Raw genomic sequence first — 23,074 nt, forward strand, 5'->3', positions numbered from 1 at the left:
AGACACAAACAGAAATTGTACTGATTCTGTCAATTGACTATCAGTCCTGCTGTTTTGTTTCAAAACAAACTTTGTTGCATCCAATGTCAACTTAGTACATCGCTGATAGTAATCGACTATTTCCTGATAGTTCTGATAGGTAAAAGGCGGCTATTTAGTGTAAATATTAAGCCCCAGTTTTAATACCCATTTTAAATTGAGGATTTCAGCACTCAGAACCTCAGGTCATGATAAAACACACAGTTTCAACAGAGGCACAAAAAGCCTGACACATGCATAAACTAATTGGAGATAAAAGCAACATTTTCACTAAGCAAGATGAAAAAGCTATTGTTTTAATAAACATATTTTCAAAGACAGTTTGACATTAAAAAATGAGCTGCAAGAAATGAGCTGTACCAGTAATCTGATCAAGGACGAAGCAGGCACCTTAGCAACATGAAGGCACCATTGTTCATAATGTGGATAAAGCAAAGTCAGCAGAAAACCAGTAGAAACTAGTCTTGATCGCATAGAATCGCATTCCACAACATACACAAATATTCAAACATGAAACATTCAGAACTTATGTTGCACATTAAGGATTGACAGCTAACCATCGAATCAAATAAATTTGATTCTAACCCAAACCAATTAGGACGACAGAGGTGTAAATAGATGGTTCAAAATTGATAACATTTCCTTTAAACATGATGGTCCGTACGGCCATCTTTATTCCAAGATCATCCTATACTGTGACCTAACTATTTGCTATCTCTATTTTTCATATTTTCACTTTCCCACTCTAACTCTTGAAGTAAATGCAAGCGGTTTTGCCGTAAGCAAGCAACTATTTCTGTATTATTTTGAAAGTTAAATTGTGTACAAGTTACTTCTCTTTAAGTCCTTTTGCTAGCCGAATTTTATTGAGAATAGATTTAAGTTTCTCCTAATTGTAATCAAATAGAGGCATTAAAGATTCTTGTTTGCATCCGAGAAGTTTAACTCAAATTTCTACTGAGTTTTAGTGTCGCAAGAACACACTAATTCCGCATGGTAGATCTCATCAATCACAAACAGATTGTAAGGCCGTTTGGGTGCAAAACACGACAATCCTGTCCAGTTGGCTGGGGAGAATTATTTCCTTCCAGGTCTTGCCACCACAAATAGCTATATGACAGTGTGAGTCAACGTTCATTAAAAAAAAAGCAATTCATACAGCACAAGGGAGTTGATTTGACACCACTATACTCAAGGTGTCTACAATGGTCAAATTGTAACAGTGGTACATAAGGGGAACATAGCGAGGACGGCATGTGGCGCAGTGGACAGCACTGGGACTGCGGCACTGAGGACCCGGTTCAAATCCCAGCCCTGGGTCACTGTCCGTGTGGAGTTTGCAGATGCTCCCCATGTCTGCGTGGGTTTCGCCCCCACAACCCAAAGATATGCAGGTTAGGTGGATTGGCCATGCTAAATTGCCCCTTAATTAGATCAAAAATAATAATTGGGTACTCTAAATTTATTTTTAAAAAATATAAGGGGAACATAGCCAAACAGTGATCACAGAATTTGCATTTTTTTTTTTAAATAACCTGATTACAACGCATGTGAAGATATTGAAGAGACAAATATACTTGCAACATTGATATTAGAGTTGGCGACCGAGCAATAAAAACACAAAAACATCTTGATTTTGCTGAAAAATGAGCATGCGCATAAGCAGATGAAATTGACAATCTTGTGATGTGCTGTTGACTGACACTTATTGTGGAACTACAGAAGACAGAATGATAACGTGACCATTTCCACTAACAAAAGTATCCCAACTTTCTAGATATCAATACAGTATAACCACAGTTCCATTCCTAAAGCCAGATGTAATTAAAGCAACATACAATATTAGTTATCTACACATTTACAGAATGTGGTGAAAAAGTCAATCATTTGTTCGCAGATCATGTTTAGCAATGAAAGGCAAATAATCCACTCGAAAACTAATCAAAGCCAATATGAAATACAGAATAAAACACAAATGCAGATGACTGGATCCATGTTTTGTATTGATGATAAAGGCTTGAATCAGGGTTTTGGTATATGACTAGGGTGAAGTCATGGGATATTAGAGATTGAAATAGGCGGTCTTAGTGATGGCATGAATAAGCTGTTGGAAAATCATCTTGGGTCAACAAAGGTTGTGGTCTGGTTTAGTCTCAGGCAGTTGCCAGGAAGGGATGGAGTCAGTAGTTAGGGAATGGACCAAAAATAATGGATTCAGTCTTCCCAGTATTTAATTAGAGGAAATATTGGCTCATCTAGTACTGGATGTTGGCTAAGCTGTCTGATAATTTAGCAATAGTGGATAGCAATAGTGGAGTAAGAGAGAAAGTGGTGAGGTACAGCTAGGTGCCATTGCATTTATAGAGCACTTTTCACAATCACTGGACATCTCAGAGCTTTACCAATTAAGTACTTTTGAAGTCAGAAATGTGGCAGCCAGTTTTGCACACCACATACAGCACATGATAATGTCTAGATAATCTGTTTTTGTGATGTTAATTGAGGAATAAATATTAGCCAGGACAGCAGGGGTAACTCCGTTGTTCTTCTTCAAAATAATGCCCTGGGACATTTTACATTCAACCAAGTAGATGGGGAACCATAGGTTTGAGCCAGGGAAGCTGAATGGGAAGTTTCGGAAATGGGAGTCAGGGTATTAAAAGGCCTGTTCCGGAGAGGTCGTTTTGCGATGCTTGGGGGCGAAATATAGACTGGGGGAAGGGCAAGTATTTAGTACTTGCAGCTCCTGGACTTTGCCAGGAAGGAGGTTCAGAGCTTCCCGCTGGTGCCGGCCCCCACGTTATTGCAAGACGTAGTAACGGCAGGGGGAATGGAGAAGGGGTGGTTTCAGCGATTTATGAGGGGAGGATAAGATATTCTTGGAGGGGATTAAAGCCAAGTGGGAAGAAGATTTGGGGGAGGTTATGGAGGATGGTCTGTGGTGTGAGGTGCTCCAGAGGGTAAATGCCTCAACCTCATGCGCACGATTGGGGCTGATATAGCTGAAGGACGTGTATAGGACGTGCCGACTCTTTGAGGGGGTGGAGGATGCACGTGAGCCCTGTGGGAGGATGTTTTAGTCCTGTCCAAAACTGGAGGTGAATTGGAGGGAGATTTTTAAGATCATCTCGGGAGTGGTACACGCGAGTTTGGAGCCAGGTCCCCTAGAAGCCATTTTCGGGGTGTCAGACCATCCCGGGCTGTAGGTGAGTGAGGCGGCACCCTGTTGGGGTGGAGGTCGGCTTCGCCGCCCTGTGCCTACTGCAATCCTGGACGCTTGAGAAGATGAAGTTTGAGCTGAGGGGTGGATGGAAGCAACTCATGGGCATTGTTTATCAAGCACTTCCAAGAATTGGATGCCATCGAACAGTGGGGGGTGGGTGGGGGTTGAGCTCATTGTTTATGGGATGACCGTTAATTCTCCTTTGGTCTTTTAGTTTTGTCGTCTTTGGAATGTATGGGAGATGCTTGGATTTGTATGTTGAATGGGAGTCTGTTTGGGGGATTGATACCATATTTGTTATTGGTGGTTAAGTTTTGTTGTGTATTTGATGAAAATGTGGAAAATGAGGAGAATTTTTTTTTTAAGCGATCCAACCAAGTAGATGGGACCTCTGTTTAACGTCACTGCTGAAAGACTGCACCTCAACAATACAGTAATCACTCGGTATAGGGACATTTAACTGGATCACATCACTCCTTTAAAATTAAGGCACAAGCTGGAACGAGTATATACGAACCCAAAAGGGGAAATTGATAAGGCTTTAAAAAGGTAGCCACTGACAACTAAAAAGTTTACAATTTGAACAAATTGACTAAATAACTCAATGTCAAATGTTTTTAATATTTGCAACTATTAGTAACTATTATTCCAGTTGATAAATTCATGGAATGTTGGTTAACAGTCACATTTTGCAGTCTAATCTCTAATAGATAACAGAGCAAAACAAAAAATCACCAGATCACAACAGGGAACAAGAAAGGGAAATTGAACACTGCAAAGGGCTTCCTCTCAGACCCTGGTTCTAAACCAAAGAGGAAGCGCTGTATTTAATGTCCTGGATTAGCATCAAAATTGAAACATTCACAGGCTCCAACGTAATCAAGAAATCAAGCTCTGCTAAGAATGAACATTCATTTCCTTTCACTTCAGAACATTCAAAGCACTTCACAGTCAATTAATTACTTTTTTGAAGTATTGTTGCTTTGCAAGGAAACGCCAAGAGTCAATCCTACTCTGGCAATTTGCAAAACAGAATGGCCCCACAAACACGGAGATAATTAACCAATCAACATGGTTATGTTGGTCGAGGAAGGAACTTGGATAAAAAACTGTTAATAGGGGATGGAACCCAGGAAATGAATTTAGCGAAATATCCCATGGATCTGTGCTGAGATCCCTCCTACTTCTAATCTACATAAATGAATTAGATTAATCAGTGCAAACCAAGTTGTTCACAAATGAGAAGGACAACTTCAGGGAAGGGGAAAAGAGAATGAACAATCTAATTTCCTTAGTAAGTACGGTGGCAATTTAGAATGGAGAAGGCTCAGTGGACTTTCATTGGATGTTTTAAAATGCTTTACAATTTTAATGGAATGAATAGGGAAAGATTCGTTTTTCTGCTTGAGAAGTCCGTGAAGATTGTTTTAAGTTGGCAACCGATCAAGAGGAGCAGAATTTAGCAGAAAGGTATTTATTCAAAAAATTTGAGAAAATGGAATGTTTTGTACAGGAAGTATTGGACGCAGAGATAATCGCACCATTTCAAAGTTGAATAAGTGAAGCAAAGAAAGATACAAGAATTTGGGAGAGTAGGGAGAGTGGGATTTCCATGCTGTAAATTTTAAGGCGGCCTTAGATAAAATGTTCAAACTGGCAGATCCACTCATACCAGATGAAACACAATGGAAGAATAATAGAATCAGAATCCCTACAATGCAAGAGGCTATTATTCAGTTCATTGAGTTTGCACCGAACCTTCGAAAGACCACCCTACCTAGGGCCAATTCCTGTCCTATTCCCACAACCCCACCCTAAGGGGCAATTTAGCATGGCCAATCCACCTAACCTGCTCGTTATTGGACTGTGGGAAGAAACCGGAACACCCGGAGGAAACCCACGCAGACATGGGGAGAATGTGCAAACTCCACAGTCACCCAAAGCCAGAATCGAACCTGGGAGAGCAAGGTAATTCACAAACCTGAACTACAAAGGGCTATAGGCTGGAAAAGATCATAGATGGCAGGAGAAATCATCTTAATACAGAATGTGTCAATCAGTTCAAGGTAGTGTTGCTGAACAGTGGGTAGTGTTCCTGAACAGTGTCCTCGTCAGGGGACTTGGCTACTGTCTTCAATTCTGGGCACAGTGGCACAAAAGATAAAAAAAGTCTTGAGGTAGAAGCACCATGACATTGATCCATAGTATCATAGAACTGAGTTATGAGGAAAGATTAGGAAAATTCAGATTCTTTACTCTTGAAAGGAACATAATGACTGAACTATATAACATACTAAGAAATCATTTTTTCGTGAGGCACATCTTCAAGTTACATTCCTGAAAGATATGAAAAACAACATTCTGCAAGAAGTAATGAATACCTGGAATGGAGATAAAAGTTCTTCAATCATTCAAGAGGCAGTTAGACGCTATGGCACCATTTCTCCACAAGGATGAAAAGCCTTGCAATCTTTCAATGTCCAAAGATCCAACATTGAACATGCACAGATTTGCATCTTTCATTTTGACAACACTGCACAGCAAAAAAAATAGCAAGTTCTGTGATGGAGTTGCAGAGAGCGCTGATGTTGTAAATATGGATTTTTAAAATAAAAAAGGTATTTGATAGCGTAGCATGTAATAAAATTGAAGCTCATGGAATTAAAGGACAATTACAGTATGGATATGTAATTAGCCATGTGATAGAAAGCATGGCAGTTCTGTAGATTGGAGAGAAGCGTACAGTGGTACGCGTGGTGTTTTCCAAAAGTCTGGACCATTGAGGTTCCTGATACATTCAACCTGGATTTAGGTATGTAGGATATAATTTAAAATATGGCAAATGACACAAAACTCAATGATAAGGTAGAAATATGCAGGGGAAGCAATATAACCTAAAGAGTACCGTTTTAAAGGGAGGCAGGTTAAAAAACATTTGAGTGTGGCAGGTTTTAAAATTAGACTTAGGGGTTCCTTTAGCTTTGTTGGTAGTGAAATAAGTCCAGAAGCAAGGAAATTATATTAAACCTTTATAATACACTGGTACGGCCTGGACTATTCACAGAATTGTTAATGCAGGAGGCGGCCTTTGGGCCCATTGCATCTGCACTAGCTCTCTGAACAAGCAATTCATTTAGTGCCATTCTCCCTCCTTCTCCCCATAACCCTGCATTCTTCCCCTTCAAATAACAATGTAATTTCCCTTTGAATGACTTAATTGAAGCCGCTTCCAGCACACACTTATGCAGTGCATTCCAGACCTCAGGTTAAATCACCACCGGGGTTTGTATGGGCACACGGGACCCCGAGGGTGAGACGGGTGTTTTTGGAGCGGGGCAGGGATAGGGGGGGCTGGCGCTGCCCAACCTGTGTGGGTATTACTGGGCTGCCAACGCAGCAATGGTGCGTAAGTGGGTAATGGACAGGGAGGGGGCAGCATGGAAGAAGATGGAGATGGCGTCCTATGTGAATACGAGCCTGGAGGCGCTGGTAACGGCGCCGTTGCCGCTCCCTCCAACGAGGTATACTACGAGCCCGGTGGTGGTGGCTACCCTGAAAATTTGGGGGCAATGGAGACGGCATAGGAGGGAGGTGGGGGGCTTGATGGGGTTTTGTTGTTTATATTTTGTGAAAATCTTAATAAAAATTATTTTTAAAAAAAAAGGTTAAATCACCACCAGTCAGCATTCCCTCTCAAAGGGGAAAACAGCCTCTGGTCATCTGGGACTTTACTTACTTGTATTGCAGACCGGCACAGTGGTTAGCACTGCTGCCTCACAGCACCAGGGACCCGGGTTCATATTCTGGCCTTTGGTGACTGTGTGGGGTTTGCACATTCTTCCCGTGTCTGTGTGGGTTTACTCTGGGTGCTCCGGTTTCCTCCCGCAATCCAAAGATGTCCAGGTTAGGTGGATTGGCCTTACTTACTTGTTCATTGTGTCCACAGGTTATGTGGATTTACGGGGATTGGGTGAGTGATCCCAGGTGGGGTGCTATTTTGGAGGGTCGGTGCATTTGATGGGCCAAATGGTCTCCTTTTGCACTGTGCGGATTCTGTAACCCACTCACCGTGGGACATTTGTCCTCGAGTCACTTTTACAAATTGCTTCAAATCTGTGCCTTCTCATTCTTGATCCCTACACGAGTAGAGACAGTTTCTATCTGCTCTGTCCAGAACCCTCATGATTTTGAAAACATCTATCAAATCTCCTTTTGGCCTTCTTTGCTCCAAGGAGAAGTCCTAACTTCTCAAATCTATCTTCATACCTGAAACCATTCTCATGAATCTTTTTCTGCACTCTTCCCAATGCCTTCCCAGCGTGTGGCACCCAGAACATCACACAACACTCCAGCTGAAGCAGAACTAATGTCTTCTACAAGTTCAACATAACCTCCCTGCTCTTGTACTATAATCCCCTATTTATAAAGCCTAGGTTATGCTATGCTTTATTAACCTGTCTTGCCATCTTCAATAACTTACTCAGATCCTTCTGCTCTTGCACTCCATTGGAGGAGTTGTACCCTTTATTTTGTATTATCTCTCCATGTTCTTCCTACCAAAATGAACCACTTCACATTTCTGTGTATTAAACTTCCTCTGCCATCTGACTGCCCATTCCATCAATTTGTCCATGCCCTTTTGAAGTTCTATACTATCCTCCTCAGTTCACAATGCCTGCAAGTTTCATATCATAAACTATGCCCTTTACACCAAGGCCTAGGTCATTAATATATAACCAGGAAAAGCAAGGGACCCAACATTGACCCCATGGCAACTGCACTATAAACCTTTCTCCAGCGTGAAAACATCCATTAACCACTACTCACTGTTTTCTGTCAATCAGCTAATTACCATATTGTGACTTATTGCATGAGTTATAACTTTGCTCACAAGTGTGTTTCTGGAATTGTTTTCAATGCTGGACAGAATACTTTAAGAAGGCCTCATAGAGGGTACAGAGGAGACTTACTAGGTACAAGGGACTTCTGTATGTGGAAATTGGAGCAGCGAGGGTTATTCTCCTTAGAATAGACAAGGTTAAGATGTGAGAAGAGGTGTTCGATGTTATCAACGTGTTTGATTGTTTCTCTTCACTGATTTACTGTTTCCAGCAGAAGGGATAAAACCCAGAAGATACAAGGACATAACCAGAGGGAACATGAGGAAACTGTTTTTAAAAAATAAAACACAAGTTGTGGGAGCTGGAATGCATTGTCTGAAAAGGTCAGTGGAAGCACATTCAATAAATAGCAATTTTCAAAAGGGAATTGGATACAACTTATATACTCAAATAGCGCCATTAACGTAATGGAACACAAGGTGCTTCACAGTAACATTATAAAACAAAGTGTGACATCAAGCACATAAGTAGACATCAGGTCAGGTGGCTACAAGCTTGTCTAAGACAATGGAGAGGCAGAGCTGGAGGGAGGGTATTCCAGAGGTCGGGACTGAGGCAACTGAAGGCACAGTTACCAATAGTGCAGCTTTTAAAATTGGGGATGCTCAACAGGCCAAAATTAGATGTGAGTGCAGCTTTTCAGACGGTTGTGGGGCTGCAGTATATTAAAGAGATAGGGAGCGGGGGAGGCCATGAAGGGATTTGAAACCAAAGATGAGAATCTTAAAATCAAGACATTGAGAAAAGAGTTGCAGGGCGAGTAAAGTAGTTGGAAAGCTCTACCAAAGGGCCAGTACAGACAGAATGGGCTGAAAGACCCTTTCTAAGCTGAATCATGATTTTATTGTATTGACAAATGTAGCTTCATAAAACGGGGAATGTGATGAGATTTCCTTCACAGCATCCTTAAAGAACTATAATCTAGATTTGTCCAATACATTTAGCAGGTCATGCTCAGAACACAAAAAAAAGTTATTCCAACAATATGCTAGTGAAATGTGCAACGTTAAACTGCAGCACTTTATGATCTGGTCACTGTGGTAGCAGCTTCTCTTCAGGGGAAAAAGGAAGTAGGTAAGAGACCGAGGAGTGAGCAATCTCTCTGGGTGGCTTTAAAGGGATCCTTTGTCTAGACTCCTTGGCGACAGGGAAGGAAGAACTCAGATAAAAAAAAACCACACCTGTACTGGGCATGTGCAAACTGTAACAAATTTAGAATACTGAAGCCTAATATTAACCTTTTACAGCAAAAGATGTGGGGAGCTGTGCATATTATGCAACTCAGTGGAACATTCCTGAACAAACATATCATAGTCAAAATATATTTCATTAATTTCACCATAATACAAAAACTTTTGAGTCGGGAAAATATTTAAATTATAAAAACACTTCAGTAAATTAATGCACAAAAAAATCTGAAAACCCATGAAGCTCTTTTACTGACAAAGTTGACAACTTCGGGAATTATAGAAAGCAGGAAACCAGTGATTCCTTATGGGACAACTCTATACATCAAGAGCAAGTAGCAAAACTATACCCATTTCAACATAGTCACAAAATGAATTACATCAGTGATGAGTGACCACTCAAAGTTCCACATATCAGTAGCTTAGTATTACGTGTGCAGACTTGTCTACACTGTATTGCAAAATGCGTCTCAAAACAAAATTATTTTGTTGCAGTTGATCAAACTTTATTACATACGGACATACAGTTGGAAGCAGGAATAAGCTACTCAGCCCTTTGAACCTGCTCCATCATTCAGTAAGATCATGGCTGATTTCACTGTAACCCCCCATCTACCTCAGATAACCTTTCACCTCCTTGTTAATCAAGAATCTACCCACCTCTAACTTGAAAACATTCAAAGTCTCTGCTTCCACTAGCTTTTGAGGGAGGGAGTTCCAAAGACGCAGTATCCTCAGAAAAAAAAAATTCTTCTCCTCTGTCTTAAATGGGCAATCCCCGATTCACCCACAAAAGGAAACATCTTCTCCATATCAACCCTATCAAGAATCCCCCGGATCTTATATATTTCGATCAAGTTGTCTCTTGGTATTAATTTAGTAAACCTTCAATGGCTTCCAATGCATCTACATCCTTTCATAAATAAGGAAATCAACACTGTACACAATACTCCAGATGTGGTCTCGCCAGTTTCATGTGTTACATCTTGCCAACCAGAAAAGATCGCTTTATGCCAACTCTTTGCTTCCTATTAACTAGCCAATCTTCTATCCATGATACCCCCCGCACCATAAACCTTTACCTTCTGCAATGACCTTCAATGTTTTCAAATGCCTTCTGGAAATCTAAGTACAGTACATCCACCTTCCCTTTATCCATGCGTGTGACCCCTTCAAAAAAGTCCAATAAATAAATGAAATATGATTTCCCCTGCACAAAACCATATTGACTCTGCCCGACTGCCTTGGATGTTTCTAAGTGCCCTGCTATAACAGAGTCAGATTTATACAATGCATCTGCACTGACAGAACTACACAAAATCTACACTCATCCGACTCTCCAGCACTTGGCCCATAGCCATGAATGTTATGACATTTCAAGTGTTCACCCATGAGGTTTCCCACCTCTACTGCCTTCCCAAGCAGTGCATTCCAGACTCCCACCACCCTCTGGGTGAAAATTATTTTCCTCGAATCCCCTCAAAAGCTCTCACCCCATACCTTGAAAATTATGACCCCCCATTATTGACCCATAGCTAAAAGAACAGCTGCTGTCTAACCACCCTGTCCATATCCCTCAATCAGGTCCCCCCTCAGCCTTCTCTGCTCTAAAGAAAACAACCCAAGCCTAACAGCCTCTCTTCATAGCTCAAATGCTTCATCCAGGAAACATCCTGGTGAATCTCCTCTGCACCCTCACCAGTGCAATCATATCCTTCCAACAGTGAAGGGACCAAAACTGCACACATAAGGTAGCAGAGTGGTAGCACTGTTGTTTCACAGCGCCAGGATCCCAGGTTCGATTCCTACGGTAGCACAGTGGTAGCACTGTTGTTTCACAGCACCAGGATCCCAGGTTCGATTCCCGGCTTGGGTCACTGTCTGTGCGGAGTTTGCGCGTTTTCCCTGTGTCTGCATGGGTTTCCTCCAGGTGGTCCGGTTTCCTCCCACAAGATGCGCTATTAGGTAATTTGGACATTCTGAATTCTACCTCAGCATACCCGAACATGTGCCGGTGTGGCGACCAGGGCCTTTTCACGGTAACTTCATTGCAGTGTTAATGTACGCCTACTTGTGACAATAAAGATTATATACTCCAGCTGTGGCCTCAACTTTTGTACAGCTCCAACATAACCCCCGTGCTCTATATAATCTATGCCACGACTGATAAAGGCAAGCGTCGCATATACCTTAACTACCATATTAACATGTCCTGTCACCTTCAGGGATCGGTGAACAAACACCCAAGATCCTGCTGTTCCTCAGAGCTTCCTAGGATCCTGCCATTCATAAAGTAATCCATGGCCTTGTTACTCCTTCCAACGTGCATCACCTCACACCTTTCAGGGTTAAATTCCATCTTTAACAATGGCTTCTAATAATTTCCTCGTGAGCGATGTTGGCTAAATGACCTGTAGTTTCCAGTTTTCTGTCCCCTCCATTTTTGAATTAAGTAGTTATATTTGCTATTTTCCAATCCAATGGCGCCTGCCCTGAATCCTGGGAATTTTGGAAAATTAAGACCAATGCATTCAGATACAGAGCCTTAGTTTTGTCATTATTTTGTAGCCTCTAGTCCCGAAAAATGTGCTGTTAGATAATTTGGACATTGAATTTTCCCTCTGTGTACCCGAACAGGTGCCAGAATGTGGTGACTAGGGGCTTTTCACAGCAACTTAATTGAAGTGTTAATGTAAGCCTACTTGTGACAGTAAAGATTACTTCTATTTCACACGATCCCTTCCTGTTGACCATTTCCCATATTAGTACCTTTCTCTATCTTTACGGTTTGCTACATCTTCCCAAATCTGATCCCTTGCCCCCACTATTTAGTTTAAAATCTTTTTTCCTACCCTAGTTATGTGGTTTGCTGGATCATCCCCAGCACAATTCAGGTGCAGACGTGCCCAACAGTATAGTCTCCACTTTCACCAGTATAGGTGCCAGTGCCCCATGAACCGGTACTCATTTCTCCAATCTTATTTGCCCTGTGCCAATTTGCACGTGGCTCAGGTAGTAACCCAGAGATTATCATCTTTGAGGTTCTGCTTTTCAATTTAGTGCCTCGCTCCTCATACTCTCTTCCATAGTTCTGCCTATATTCTTGGTTCCTCTGTGGACCACGGCAACTGGGATCTCTCTCTCCTACTGCAAGTTGTCTCCAGTCCCAAACCTTGGCACTGAGCAGACAACACAACCTTCTGAACTCTTCCACTTTGCTGCAGAGAACAGTGTCAATCCCTCTACAGTGTTCTTTCTACATTCCTTTTTGCTCCCACCACTTGGGTGGCTTCTAGTACCAGTGCCATGGTCAGTTAACTCTTCCATCCTGCAGACTCCACTCTCATCCAAACAAGGCGAGAACATTTCAAACCTATTGGACAAAAGGCAGGGCTCCTGTTCTCTGGGTTCCCTTCCCTACCTCACTCACAGTCAAACCCTCCAGTCACTAACCAAATCAGAAATGATGTGACAGCCTCCTGGTACAAAGTACCCGGGTAACTTTCTTCCCGCCCATATGTGTTGCACTGTCTTGCAGCTCAAATCCATCGGAGCCCAAAGCTCGAAGAGCCATAAACACTTATTGAAGCCAAGATGCAACAAAGCCTTGAGCGATCACTTTATCCTCTGTGGCAACCCACTTCAGCTACAGAAATACATACAGCCAATTCTAAAATCCAATAACAGAGAACGTACATTCATGTAAAATTTTCATTTCCTCAGGATACTCCAAAAGATTTCAAAAGTAATTCATTGCCTGTGAAATGTGGTTAATGCTACTTTGTAAGCAACTGCAGTAAACAAATCACACACATTGCAGACACAGCAATGAAATGAATTTCCACTGATGCTGTTGCTTGAGAGATGACAGAACTCCTTATTGCTCAGTACACTCAGCCTCGTGGTAGGCTTCAGCGCAGGTTTTAAAAAAAACCCAAAATATTAGAATCAACAAGATAGTGGTTATTTTTTAATATTTTACATGCAAAGCACAGGGTATCACTATACTTACTTATCCAGCAAACATCTGAAACAGTTCAACACTCCCTTAGTTCTACACTTAAGTGTCAGTCTAGATGTGTTTAAAACACAGGTGGAACCTGAAAGTATCTTGCGAAAAGCATGTCACACAAAATCAAGCTAAAATAAGGCTTGAAGCAAGAGTGAAGATCAACACCACTTCCTGATATCAATTCTATTTTTCCTCGCGAGAACCACTAGCCCTTTAAGAAAAATTACTAAACGTGTATATACTTCATTGCACTGATGAAATCCATAGAAGTTGAATTTCTGGTTATATACTCATTGAGTCTCTACCCAAGTGTTGTAAAACTCAAAGTACTCTAAAAAGCACACAAGTTCAGAAGTTTAAAATATTTATTTGTACTCCGTTCACTTGAATAGAGTACATTATGCCGCAAAATTTCAGTGAAATGACTGATCCGATTATATAAATCACGAAAATCTAGATGCCAGAATGCATCTTCAAGAAATCACGTCAAACAATTAGCAGGAACAATCAATTATCAGCAAGCTTTTCGATACGTCTTACATAAATTGTGTGCCTGGTCTTGAATGTTAAGAATATTATGTTGAGTAGTTTCAAGGATATATAACTACACATGCACAAACTCTCACCCACTCATCCAACGTGGTACTGAGAATAGAGGCTGGTTTACCACAGTGGGCTAAACAGCTGGCTTGTAAAGCAGACCAAGGCCAGCAGCACGGGTTCAATTCCAGTACCAGCCTCCCCAAACAGGTGCCGGAATGTGGCGACTAGGGGCTTTTCACAGTAACTTCATTTGAAGACTACTTGTGACAATAAGCAATTTTAATTTCAGTAGTATTCAGGTTTAGCACTTTGTCAATTGAAGCTCTTATGGTGGGCTAGAGGTCATTTCACCATCACACAGGGAATTTCTATCAAATTCAACCTGCAATCAATTGATATATTCTGCTCAAAACTTCTAATTACAAAAAATAATTAGACTGATTTATTGCACTGACATGAAAATAATTCATTTAGGGAGCAGGGATATTGATAACCTAATAAATTCAAGAGGACAGGTGGAGAGCACAGTTAATAAAGCATACAGTATTCTGGGCTTTATTAATAGGGGCACAGAGTACAAGAGCAAGGAGGTTATGCTGAACTGATTCTAGTTAGACCTCAGCTGGAATATTCTGTACAGTTCTGGGCGTCACACAATAGGAAGGATGCAAATGCATTGGAGAGAATTTAGAAAAGATTTACAAGAATGGTTCCAGTGGTGATAAACTTCAGATGTGAGGATAAATGAGGTTGAGACTGATCTTCTTGGAGGGAAGTTAGCTATGGGGAAATTTGATAGAAATGTTCAAAGTCATGAGGAAGCTGGACAGATAGGGACTGCTCCCGCTCGTAAAAGGATCAAGAACAAGAGGATATAGATTTAAAGTGATCTGCAAAGTAGTAAATGCGATGAGAGAAAAAGCTTTTTCACATAACAAGTGATTCGGATCTGGAATGCAGTGCCTGGGCGTGGTGGAGGCAGGTTCAATGGAGGCATTTAAGAGGGCATTAGATGATTATTTGAGTAGAAATAACGTGCAGGGACACAGGTAAAATACAGAGGAATAGCCCAAAGTCATAATGATCGTTTGGAGAGCCAGTGCAGACACAATGGGCCAAATTGCCTTCTTCTGCACCAAAACAATTCTGTGATTCTGTATTCAGCTAATTTGCAATATCAGAAATTAGAGATTCAATTATTACTTTTCCTTTACTTTATCTACTTATTGCTTACTAGCAGACTACTGTTGCAGTACTACACATGCAATAGTATGTGCAAATTTAATCAAACCAATTACATAAAATTGGTACTTTCTCAATTAGTCAATTCAGTCTTCAGATTACATTTTATATTGACACATTAACATGAAATTTTATCTAAAACAGACCACGACAAAATACATGTACTGCAAAGAACACTGATCAAACTGGAATCCCCACATAAAGAACACCTTCTGCTGGAGTAGCTCATCATAATAAGCATTTACAAGGACAGGATCAATGTGAGGAAGGATCCACAGCACCACATGATACTGCCAGACACCTGGAGTGCTTGAGGCACTTCCCCAAACAGCCTTCCTCACCATTGCCCAATTAGATATGGGTCCTGCTCGTGAACGAAGAAAAGAAGTCTTGCATTTATTTACAGCCATTCATGAGCTCTAGACCTCGCAAGGTACTTTGCAAATAATGACTATATGTAAAAGTCATTCAATGTAAGAAATGCAGAAGTCAATTTGCACAAAGCAAATCTGACATACGGCAACAGGATAATGACCAGATAATGTTTCATTTAAGCAATTTTGGTGGAAGGATAAATATTTGGCTGCACATGAGGGAAAACTCCAATATTATTTTTCAAATAACTGCAGAAATCAGATACGGCCTCAGTTTAACAACTTATCTTTTAGGGTTCTAAACAGAGAATAATATTTCTGCTAAGCACTGCATGTGAACACACAGCAGCCTGGAAGGTATCATACAGCCACTGTTCCGGGTCTTTTTTATTTTTAAATTTTTTTTTTAATTTTAGAGTACCCAATTATTTTTTTCCAATTAAGGGGCAATTTAGTGTGACCAATCCACCTACTCTGCACATTTTTGGATTGTGGGGGCGAAACCCATGCAGACATGGGGAGAATGCGCAAACTCCACACGGACAGTGACCCAGAGCCGGAATCGAACCTGGGACCTCAGCGCCGTGAGGCAGCTGTGCTAACCACTAGGACACCGTGCTGCCCAGCCACTGTTCCGGGTTAAATACCATATGTGCACAGCCACGCATTTTAAAAACTGGGCGCGTACAACAAAAAAAGGATACATGGAGAGAGAAATTGCAGAGCATAGGGACTGAAGGCATGGCCACCAATGGTTGAGTGATGAAAATTAGAGATGCTCAAGAGATCAGAATTAGACAAATGGAGTTATCAGAGGGCTGATAAGGAGATAGGGAGAGGCAAGGCCAAGAAAGGATCTGAGAATTTTAAAAATTGAAGCATCGCTTAACCCTGGGACAATGTAGGTCAGCAAACACAGGTGAATGAAAGTTGCTGTGAATTAGGACACAAACCATTTTTGGTGATTGGAAGTTTATGAAAGGGAGAACATGAAAGGTTCGTCAGGAGTCCATTGGAATAGTCAGGTCCGTAGCAAAGGCACGGATGAGGGTTCCAGTATCTGACGGCGCAGAAGCAGGGTCGGCTCACGGCAATGTTACAGACATGGAAAAATGCAGTCTTACTGATGGCATGGATGCGCAGTCAGATGCTCATCTTCAAGTTGATTAGGAGCAGAGTCTGGTTCAACCTCAGGCAGTGAAGTGGATGGAGTCAGTCTCTGGGAATGAGCATGTGACAGGGATCCAAAACAATGGCTCTGCTTTTCCCAATTTAAAGGGAAATTTCTACTCATCCAATACTGGGTGGCCAGCAAGCAGTCTGGCAATTTAAAAACAATGATGGGGTCAAGAGAAAGGTGGGAGTGAGGTGGAGCTGGGTGTCTAACTCACTCCAGTTTCTACTTTGTTTCGAAGCCATTTCTTCTCATGACAGAGACTGGATGAGATTAATAAAGTATCACCACTTAAGAGTTGCCTGAATCCTCCACTAAAATGGCAGGAGAAACACAAGACTAGCAGGGACAACGGAAGCATAAAGAGACAAGTCCGAGGTGGAAGCATAGAGAGAAAAGAGGAGAAATAGAAAAATAGAGTTAACAGGAGATAACGAAATAATCCTATTAGAATGCCAATTATATCAATTCTAGGGATCAAGTGCTACCTTTTCTTATTGTGTCACTAGGATTTCTACTTACATAAACACCTATATGGTCATGTTACTTTTGTCTGGAGAGGGCAGGGGTGGAGGAGAGGGGAAAATGAGGGGAGAACACCATCTTGTTCATTCAACATTAGGGGCATACAAGCCACTTCCCTTTGGCACCAGCAAGAACAACTTTCATATATATTTTGCCTTTAATTTAGGAGAACATCCCAAGATGCTTCACAGGAGAGTAAATAGACAAAAGGAAATGACAAAGCCAAAGGAAGAGATATTAGATCAGGCTTGGTTAAACTTGCAGGTTTTAGGGAGGATCCCAAAGGAGCAGAAGGGAGGAACTTTCAGAGCTTAAAGTCTAGACAGCAGAAAGTATTGCTGCCAATATTGGGGTGAAGGGAGTAAGAAAAAGAATTGGATGGTACAGTGATGAACAGAAGCAAGGCCATCACTGAACCATAGAATTTAAAGTGCAGGAGGAGGCCATTCAGCCCATCAAGTCTGCACCGGCCCCTGGAAAGAGCACCCTACTTAAGCCTCATGCCTCCACCCTATCCCCTTTTATCCCCGTAACCCTACCTAACCTTTTTGCCTGAGGGCAATTTAAAATGGCCAATCCACCTAACCTGCATATCTTTGGACTATGGGAGGAAACCTAAGCATCCGGCGGAAACCCACGCAGACACGGGGAGAATGTGCAGACTCCACACAGACAGTGACCGAAGTCGGGAATCAAACCTGGGACCGTGGAGCTGTGACGCAACTGTGCTAACCACTATGCTACCGTGCTGCTCAGGTACTGAGTTCGAATAAGATTCCAAAATTGAGATTTTAGTGAACCAGGAGTCAACATAAACCAGTAGAATGTACAAAATTGTTAGGGGCCTGAAATGGGTGGATGGTAAGGGCCTATTGATCTTAGCAGATAGGTCAGTGACTCAGAGGCATAGATTGAACGTGATTGACAGAAGGATTAGAGCGTAGGGGAGGAAAAATGTTTTCACCCAGAGCGTTCTGAAACTCGCAACCGAAAATGGTGCTGGGGGCAGAAAAGCTCATCTCATTTAAAAGATACTTGGATGTGCATCTGAAATCACGTAAGCCCCAGGGCTACGGACCAAATGTTGGAAATTGGGATTAGGCTGGGTGGCATTTCTTTCAACTGGCACAGGCATGATGAACCAAGTACGCTCTTTCTGTGCAGTAAACGTTCTATCATTCAATAAGAAATGGAGTGATCAGTGACGAAGACTTGGTATGGGATAGGATACAGACTAAGCTTTAGGAACAAAAGCTTATGGAGGGAAAAAGGGAGGCCAGTAGGGAAAGCATTGGAATCCGCGAGTCCAGAGAATGGAAGGGTGACATGGTTTGGAGGTGGACATAGGTAGTGTTTGTGATTCAGAAGATATGGGTTGGAAGCTAGCACAGGGTCAAATCGGACGTCAAGGTTTCAAACAAACAGTCTGGTTCAGCCAGAGACAGCAACCAAGGAGGGAGATGGAATCAGGAGCTGGAAAACTGATTTGTGGCAAAAGCCAATGATAAGCAACCCAACAGCAAGGAAACTTTTTAAAAATTCATTTATGGGATGTGGGCATCACCAGCTAGGCTAGCATTTATTGCCCATTCCCAGTTGCCCTCAAGAAGGTGGTGGTGAGCTGCTTTCTTGAACTGCTGCTGTCCATGCGATTTAGGTACACCCACATTGCTGTTAGGGAGTTCCAGGGTTTTGACCCAGCGACAGTGAAGGAATAGTAGCAGATTTCCAATAAGGATGGTGCGTGGCTTTGAGGAAAGCTTCCATGTGTCGGTGTTCTCATAGAATTTACAGAGCAGGAGGCCATTCGGCCCATCGAGTTTGCTCCGGCTCTTGGAAAGAGCATCCTACTTAAGCCCACGGCTCCACCCTATCCCCACCTAACCTTTTTGGACACCAAGAGCAATTTATCATGGCCAATCCACCTAACCTGCACATGTTTGGACTGTGGGAGGAACCCAGAGCAAACCCACGCAGACACAGGTTGAATGTGCAGACTCCACACAGACAGTGACCCAAGCCAGGTATGAAATCTGGGACCCCGGAGCTGTGTAGCAACTGTGCTACCGTTCTGATACATCTGCTGCGCAGGTCTTTCTAGATGGTACTGGGTGTGGGTTTTTACAGTGTTGTCAAAGGAGCCTTTACATCCTGTAGATGGTTCAAACTGCTAACACTCTGCTTTGTGGTGGTGGGAGTGGGTATTTGTGAATAAGGGTGCCAATCACGCGGGCTGGTTTGTCCTGGATAGTGTCAAGCTTCTTGAGTGTTGTTGGAGCTGCAGGTAGATAGTGGACAGGCTTTGCGGAGTCAGGAGGCGAGTTGCTTGCCGCCGGATTCCAAGCTTCTGATCTGTTCTTGGAGCCACGGTATTTATAAAGTTCAGCTTCAGGTCAATGGTAACCCTAGGATGTTGATAGTGGGTGGAATCAGTGATGGTAATGCCAATGAATGTTAAGAGGCATTGGTTATATTTTCTCTTGCTGGCGATGGTTATTGCATGACACAATGTTACTTGCCACCCAAGCCTAGGATATTCTCCAGTCCTTGTTGCATTTGGACATGGACTACTTCAATACCGGAGAATCATATTGAAAAAATCCCCACTTCTGACATTATGATGGAAGGGAGGTCACTGATAAAGCAGCCAAAGGTGGTTTGGCCTCAGACACTACCCGGAGGAACTCCTGCAGTGATGCTGTGGGACAGAGAGGCTTGATTCCAAACAACACCACCCGTTGTGTTAGGTACAACTCCAACCAGAAGAGTTTCTTGCCCACTACCCGGTTCCCATTGACACCAGTTTTGTGCCTTGGTGACAAGGGCAGTCACTCTGGAGTTCAGCTCTTTCGCCCATGTTTGAACCAAGGTTGTAATGAGTTCAGGAGCTGAGTGCTCCTGACAAACACCACAAGATCCCAACTCTGCCTCAACACAACAGCTGCTAAAGCCCTTTTGTTACCTCTAGACTTGACTTTTCCAACACAATCCTGGCTACTCTCCCTGGTTCTACCCTCCATAAACTTAAGGCAATTCAAAACTCTCCTGGATCCTAATGCACAAGCCCTGTTCATCCATCTTCCCTTTGCCTGTTGACCTACACTGGCACCTGATTAAGCAACATGCAATTTTTAAATTGCCATCCTAGTTTTCAACTCTCCCCATGGTCACGCCTTCCAATCCCTGTCATCTCCTTTAGCCATATTCTGGCCTGCTAAACAATACCAATTTTAATTATTCCATCAAGCTTTGTGCCTTGAGCTGCCATGGCCCCATGCTCTGGAATTCCCTCCCCAAATCTCAGTTTCCTTTTACTTTCCTTCTTCGAGATGCTTCTTAAAACCTATTCTTTGATCAAGCTCTTGGTCTTCTGTGGGTATATGTATATGCAAGCTGAACCCAAAAATTACAGGTATTGTTGCCAAATTGGAATCTCACTTTTAACTTCTCTGTTTTACTTTTAAATAAATGATTCGGCTGCATTTGTCCATTAATCTAGTTACAGACGTCAAGAACTGGAGTTACAAGTGTAAACCTATTTAATGAAGTGTTAATGATGGCCATCAACCTCCGGCATCAAAAAACACATGGAGCCTCATTTCTTCGGTTCTGAATTTATTGGGGAGATTTAATTTTTTTAAATTATAATTTTCCCTTTCTTTCCCTTTCAACACACCAGCATTGACACTGAATTCACAATCTGCCCTATTTTTATTTCCCAATCCTTAAATTCCATTTGTTGTGGAATGATATTGGATAGGACATCAAATTGGCTATCCTATTCACTCCAGTCCCAGATGGCTTACACTTCCAATACATTTGAGGTAAAACTTTGATTAGTTCTGCTTGAGAATGTAGTTTTGCAATGCAATTATATTCTTTTATACAAAATGTATGAATGAAATGGCATGTCAGATTGTATCCTGCCAAAAATTTTTTTTAAAAATTAACTGACATTTAATCTAACTACTCCAAGCTATGGATGCAACATTAAACATGGTTGAGCCTTAACGATAGTACTTTAATTAGGGTTACAAACTATGAAGTGCAATGACTAGAACTAGCTCACCACAATCAAGTGGTATCCACACCTACTGTCCTATTTATATACACCCAAAATGCAGACAAACAACTTTTCTGAATGGATTAAGAGATTAAATAGTCTGGTGGTCTGCAATTACCACATCGGGAACTCAGATCCTTTTGTTGCATCACTCACCGTTAAGAATTCCTCCTTCTGTTCCTCCTGAACCCCTCATCCTTATATATGTAAGTCCCAATATGAGGAAAAACAGACATGCAGCAGTCAAAAGAAACATGGATAGGTAGTGTGCACTGAATCCACCGGTCGCCGAACCCCCCTCCCTTTTAAACTGCTGTAGCAACTCCTCCTCAGGCTCTCTGGAGCCTTTACGATTGTAAGTACTGTAAATGTGGTTACTGCCCGTGTGGTTTGAGTGATTGGCATTGATCAGAAGGGAGGACGAGGGGCCACTTCGACTGGTGATAAAATTGCTGTTGTGAATGGATGGACTTAGGGTGCCGACATGATTATTGTTTCTGGTGCTGCTCTGGTACAGATTCTCCCTCTCTGCTGCCAGGACTCCTGGGCCAATCTTTCTGGAGGAGGAATTACGGAACCGCAATAACATGGTGGGCTCCGCTGTGGCGTCTGTCTCCCTCTGATCCTCCTCCTCCTCCTCCAGTTGGTCTCTCCGTGTGTCTAGACAGTAAGGACCGCCGGCGACGTCGTGGACCCGCCTGGCGCCGCCTCTCCTGCCGGCGCCGCTCTCTTCCACCATCGCCCCCGAGTTATGACTGTTGACGGTGCCCGACGGGGGCAGCGGCTTTTTGGACTGGCTCCGCCTGGAGTTGGGCCTCCGGCCTCGCTCTTGCCGTTCGTCCTCGGAGTCTGAGTAGTTGCCGTCACGGACGTAGGACACTCGGCCGCCGCTATTGTTGCTGAGCGGCTCCGCTCCCGGAGGCCGTCCCTCTTCCTCCGGCGCCTCTTGGGCGCCACCACCGCCCCCCGGGCTCGGCCTCCACCAGGGGGTGGAGTTGCTTCTCCCGGCCGGAGGACAAGCCCCGGCTCCGCTTCCACCGCCGCTGCTGTTATTGTTGCTGTTCGCCATTCTGGGAGGCGTGCTCCTCCCTTTGCTGTGACTAGGCCGCGGGCGGGGGCACTCGCCCGAGAGCTTCTCCGTCCGGCTCGCCCTCTTGCCGGCCTGGCTTCGGCTGTTGGCCTCGGCGTCCGACTCGTCCGAGCTGAAGCCCAGGAGCTTGCTGCTGGGGGGTGTGGTGGTGGCGGTGCTGGCCCCGCCGAGGCCCAGGCCTGTCCCTCCTCCGCCGCCGCTGCCGCCGCCGTTCCGGGTTTTGGGCCGCGCGCCGCGCTCCTCGCGCAGCTTCTTGAGCTTCTTCAGGTAGACGGGGCGCGTGCTCTCTGTCACCGGGCCCGGCACCAAGCCCAACTTTTTCAATTCCGCAAACAATTCCGCGTCCGTTAACTGCGCCGCCATCTTACCGCGCGAGGCGTGAGGCTGCCGGAACTGACGTCCGCGGCCGCCGGCCCCGCCCCCCTCAGCGCCAGACGGACTGCCCCCCCCCCCCCCCCGGTGAGGGCGGGGCGGGGGTGGCGGGGAGCCTTTAAAAGGGCAATGCCTGCCCTCTCCCCCACTGAATTCCAGGTATCCCCCCCAAACTTGGACAGATTAAACTCTTCGTTGTGTTGCCCCTCACCCCCACAATCTAATTCTCACTATGTTTGGCCACCGGCCTACGTTAGGACGAATGGGACCGCCCCGGCGGCATGGTGGGTAGCGTTGCTGCCTCACAGCGCCAGGGACCCGGGTTTGAT

The 23,074-nt window shown here is 43.4% G+C and overlaps 1 protein-coding gene across 1 annotated transcript in view; it reads right to left on the bottom strand.

Annotated features, from left to right (window-relative positions):
* lemd3 (LEM domain containing 3) overlaps window positions 1–22,736 on the bottom strand; it is a 55,960-nt gene extending 33,224 nt beyond the window's left edge. Inside the window, 1 exon segment of the mRNA XM_038780193.1 lies at window positions 21,440–22,736. Coding sequence (XP_038636121.1) covers window positions 21,440–22,736 — 1,297 coding nt within the window.
* Window positions 22,737–23,074: the final 338 nt, after the last annotated feature.

This window comes from Scyliorhinus canicula, chromosome 20, assembly GCF_902713615.1.
Source record: "Scyliorhinus canicula chromosome 20, sScyCan1.1, whole genome shotgun sequence".
In the NCBI taxonomy this organism is placed as follows: Eukaryota; Metazoa; Chordata; class Chondrichthyes; order Carcharhiniformes; family Scyliorhinidae; genus Scyliorhinus; species Scyliorhinus canicula.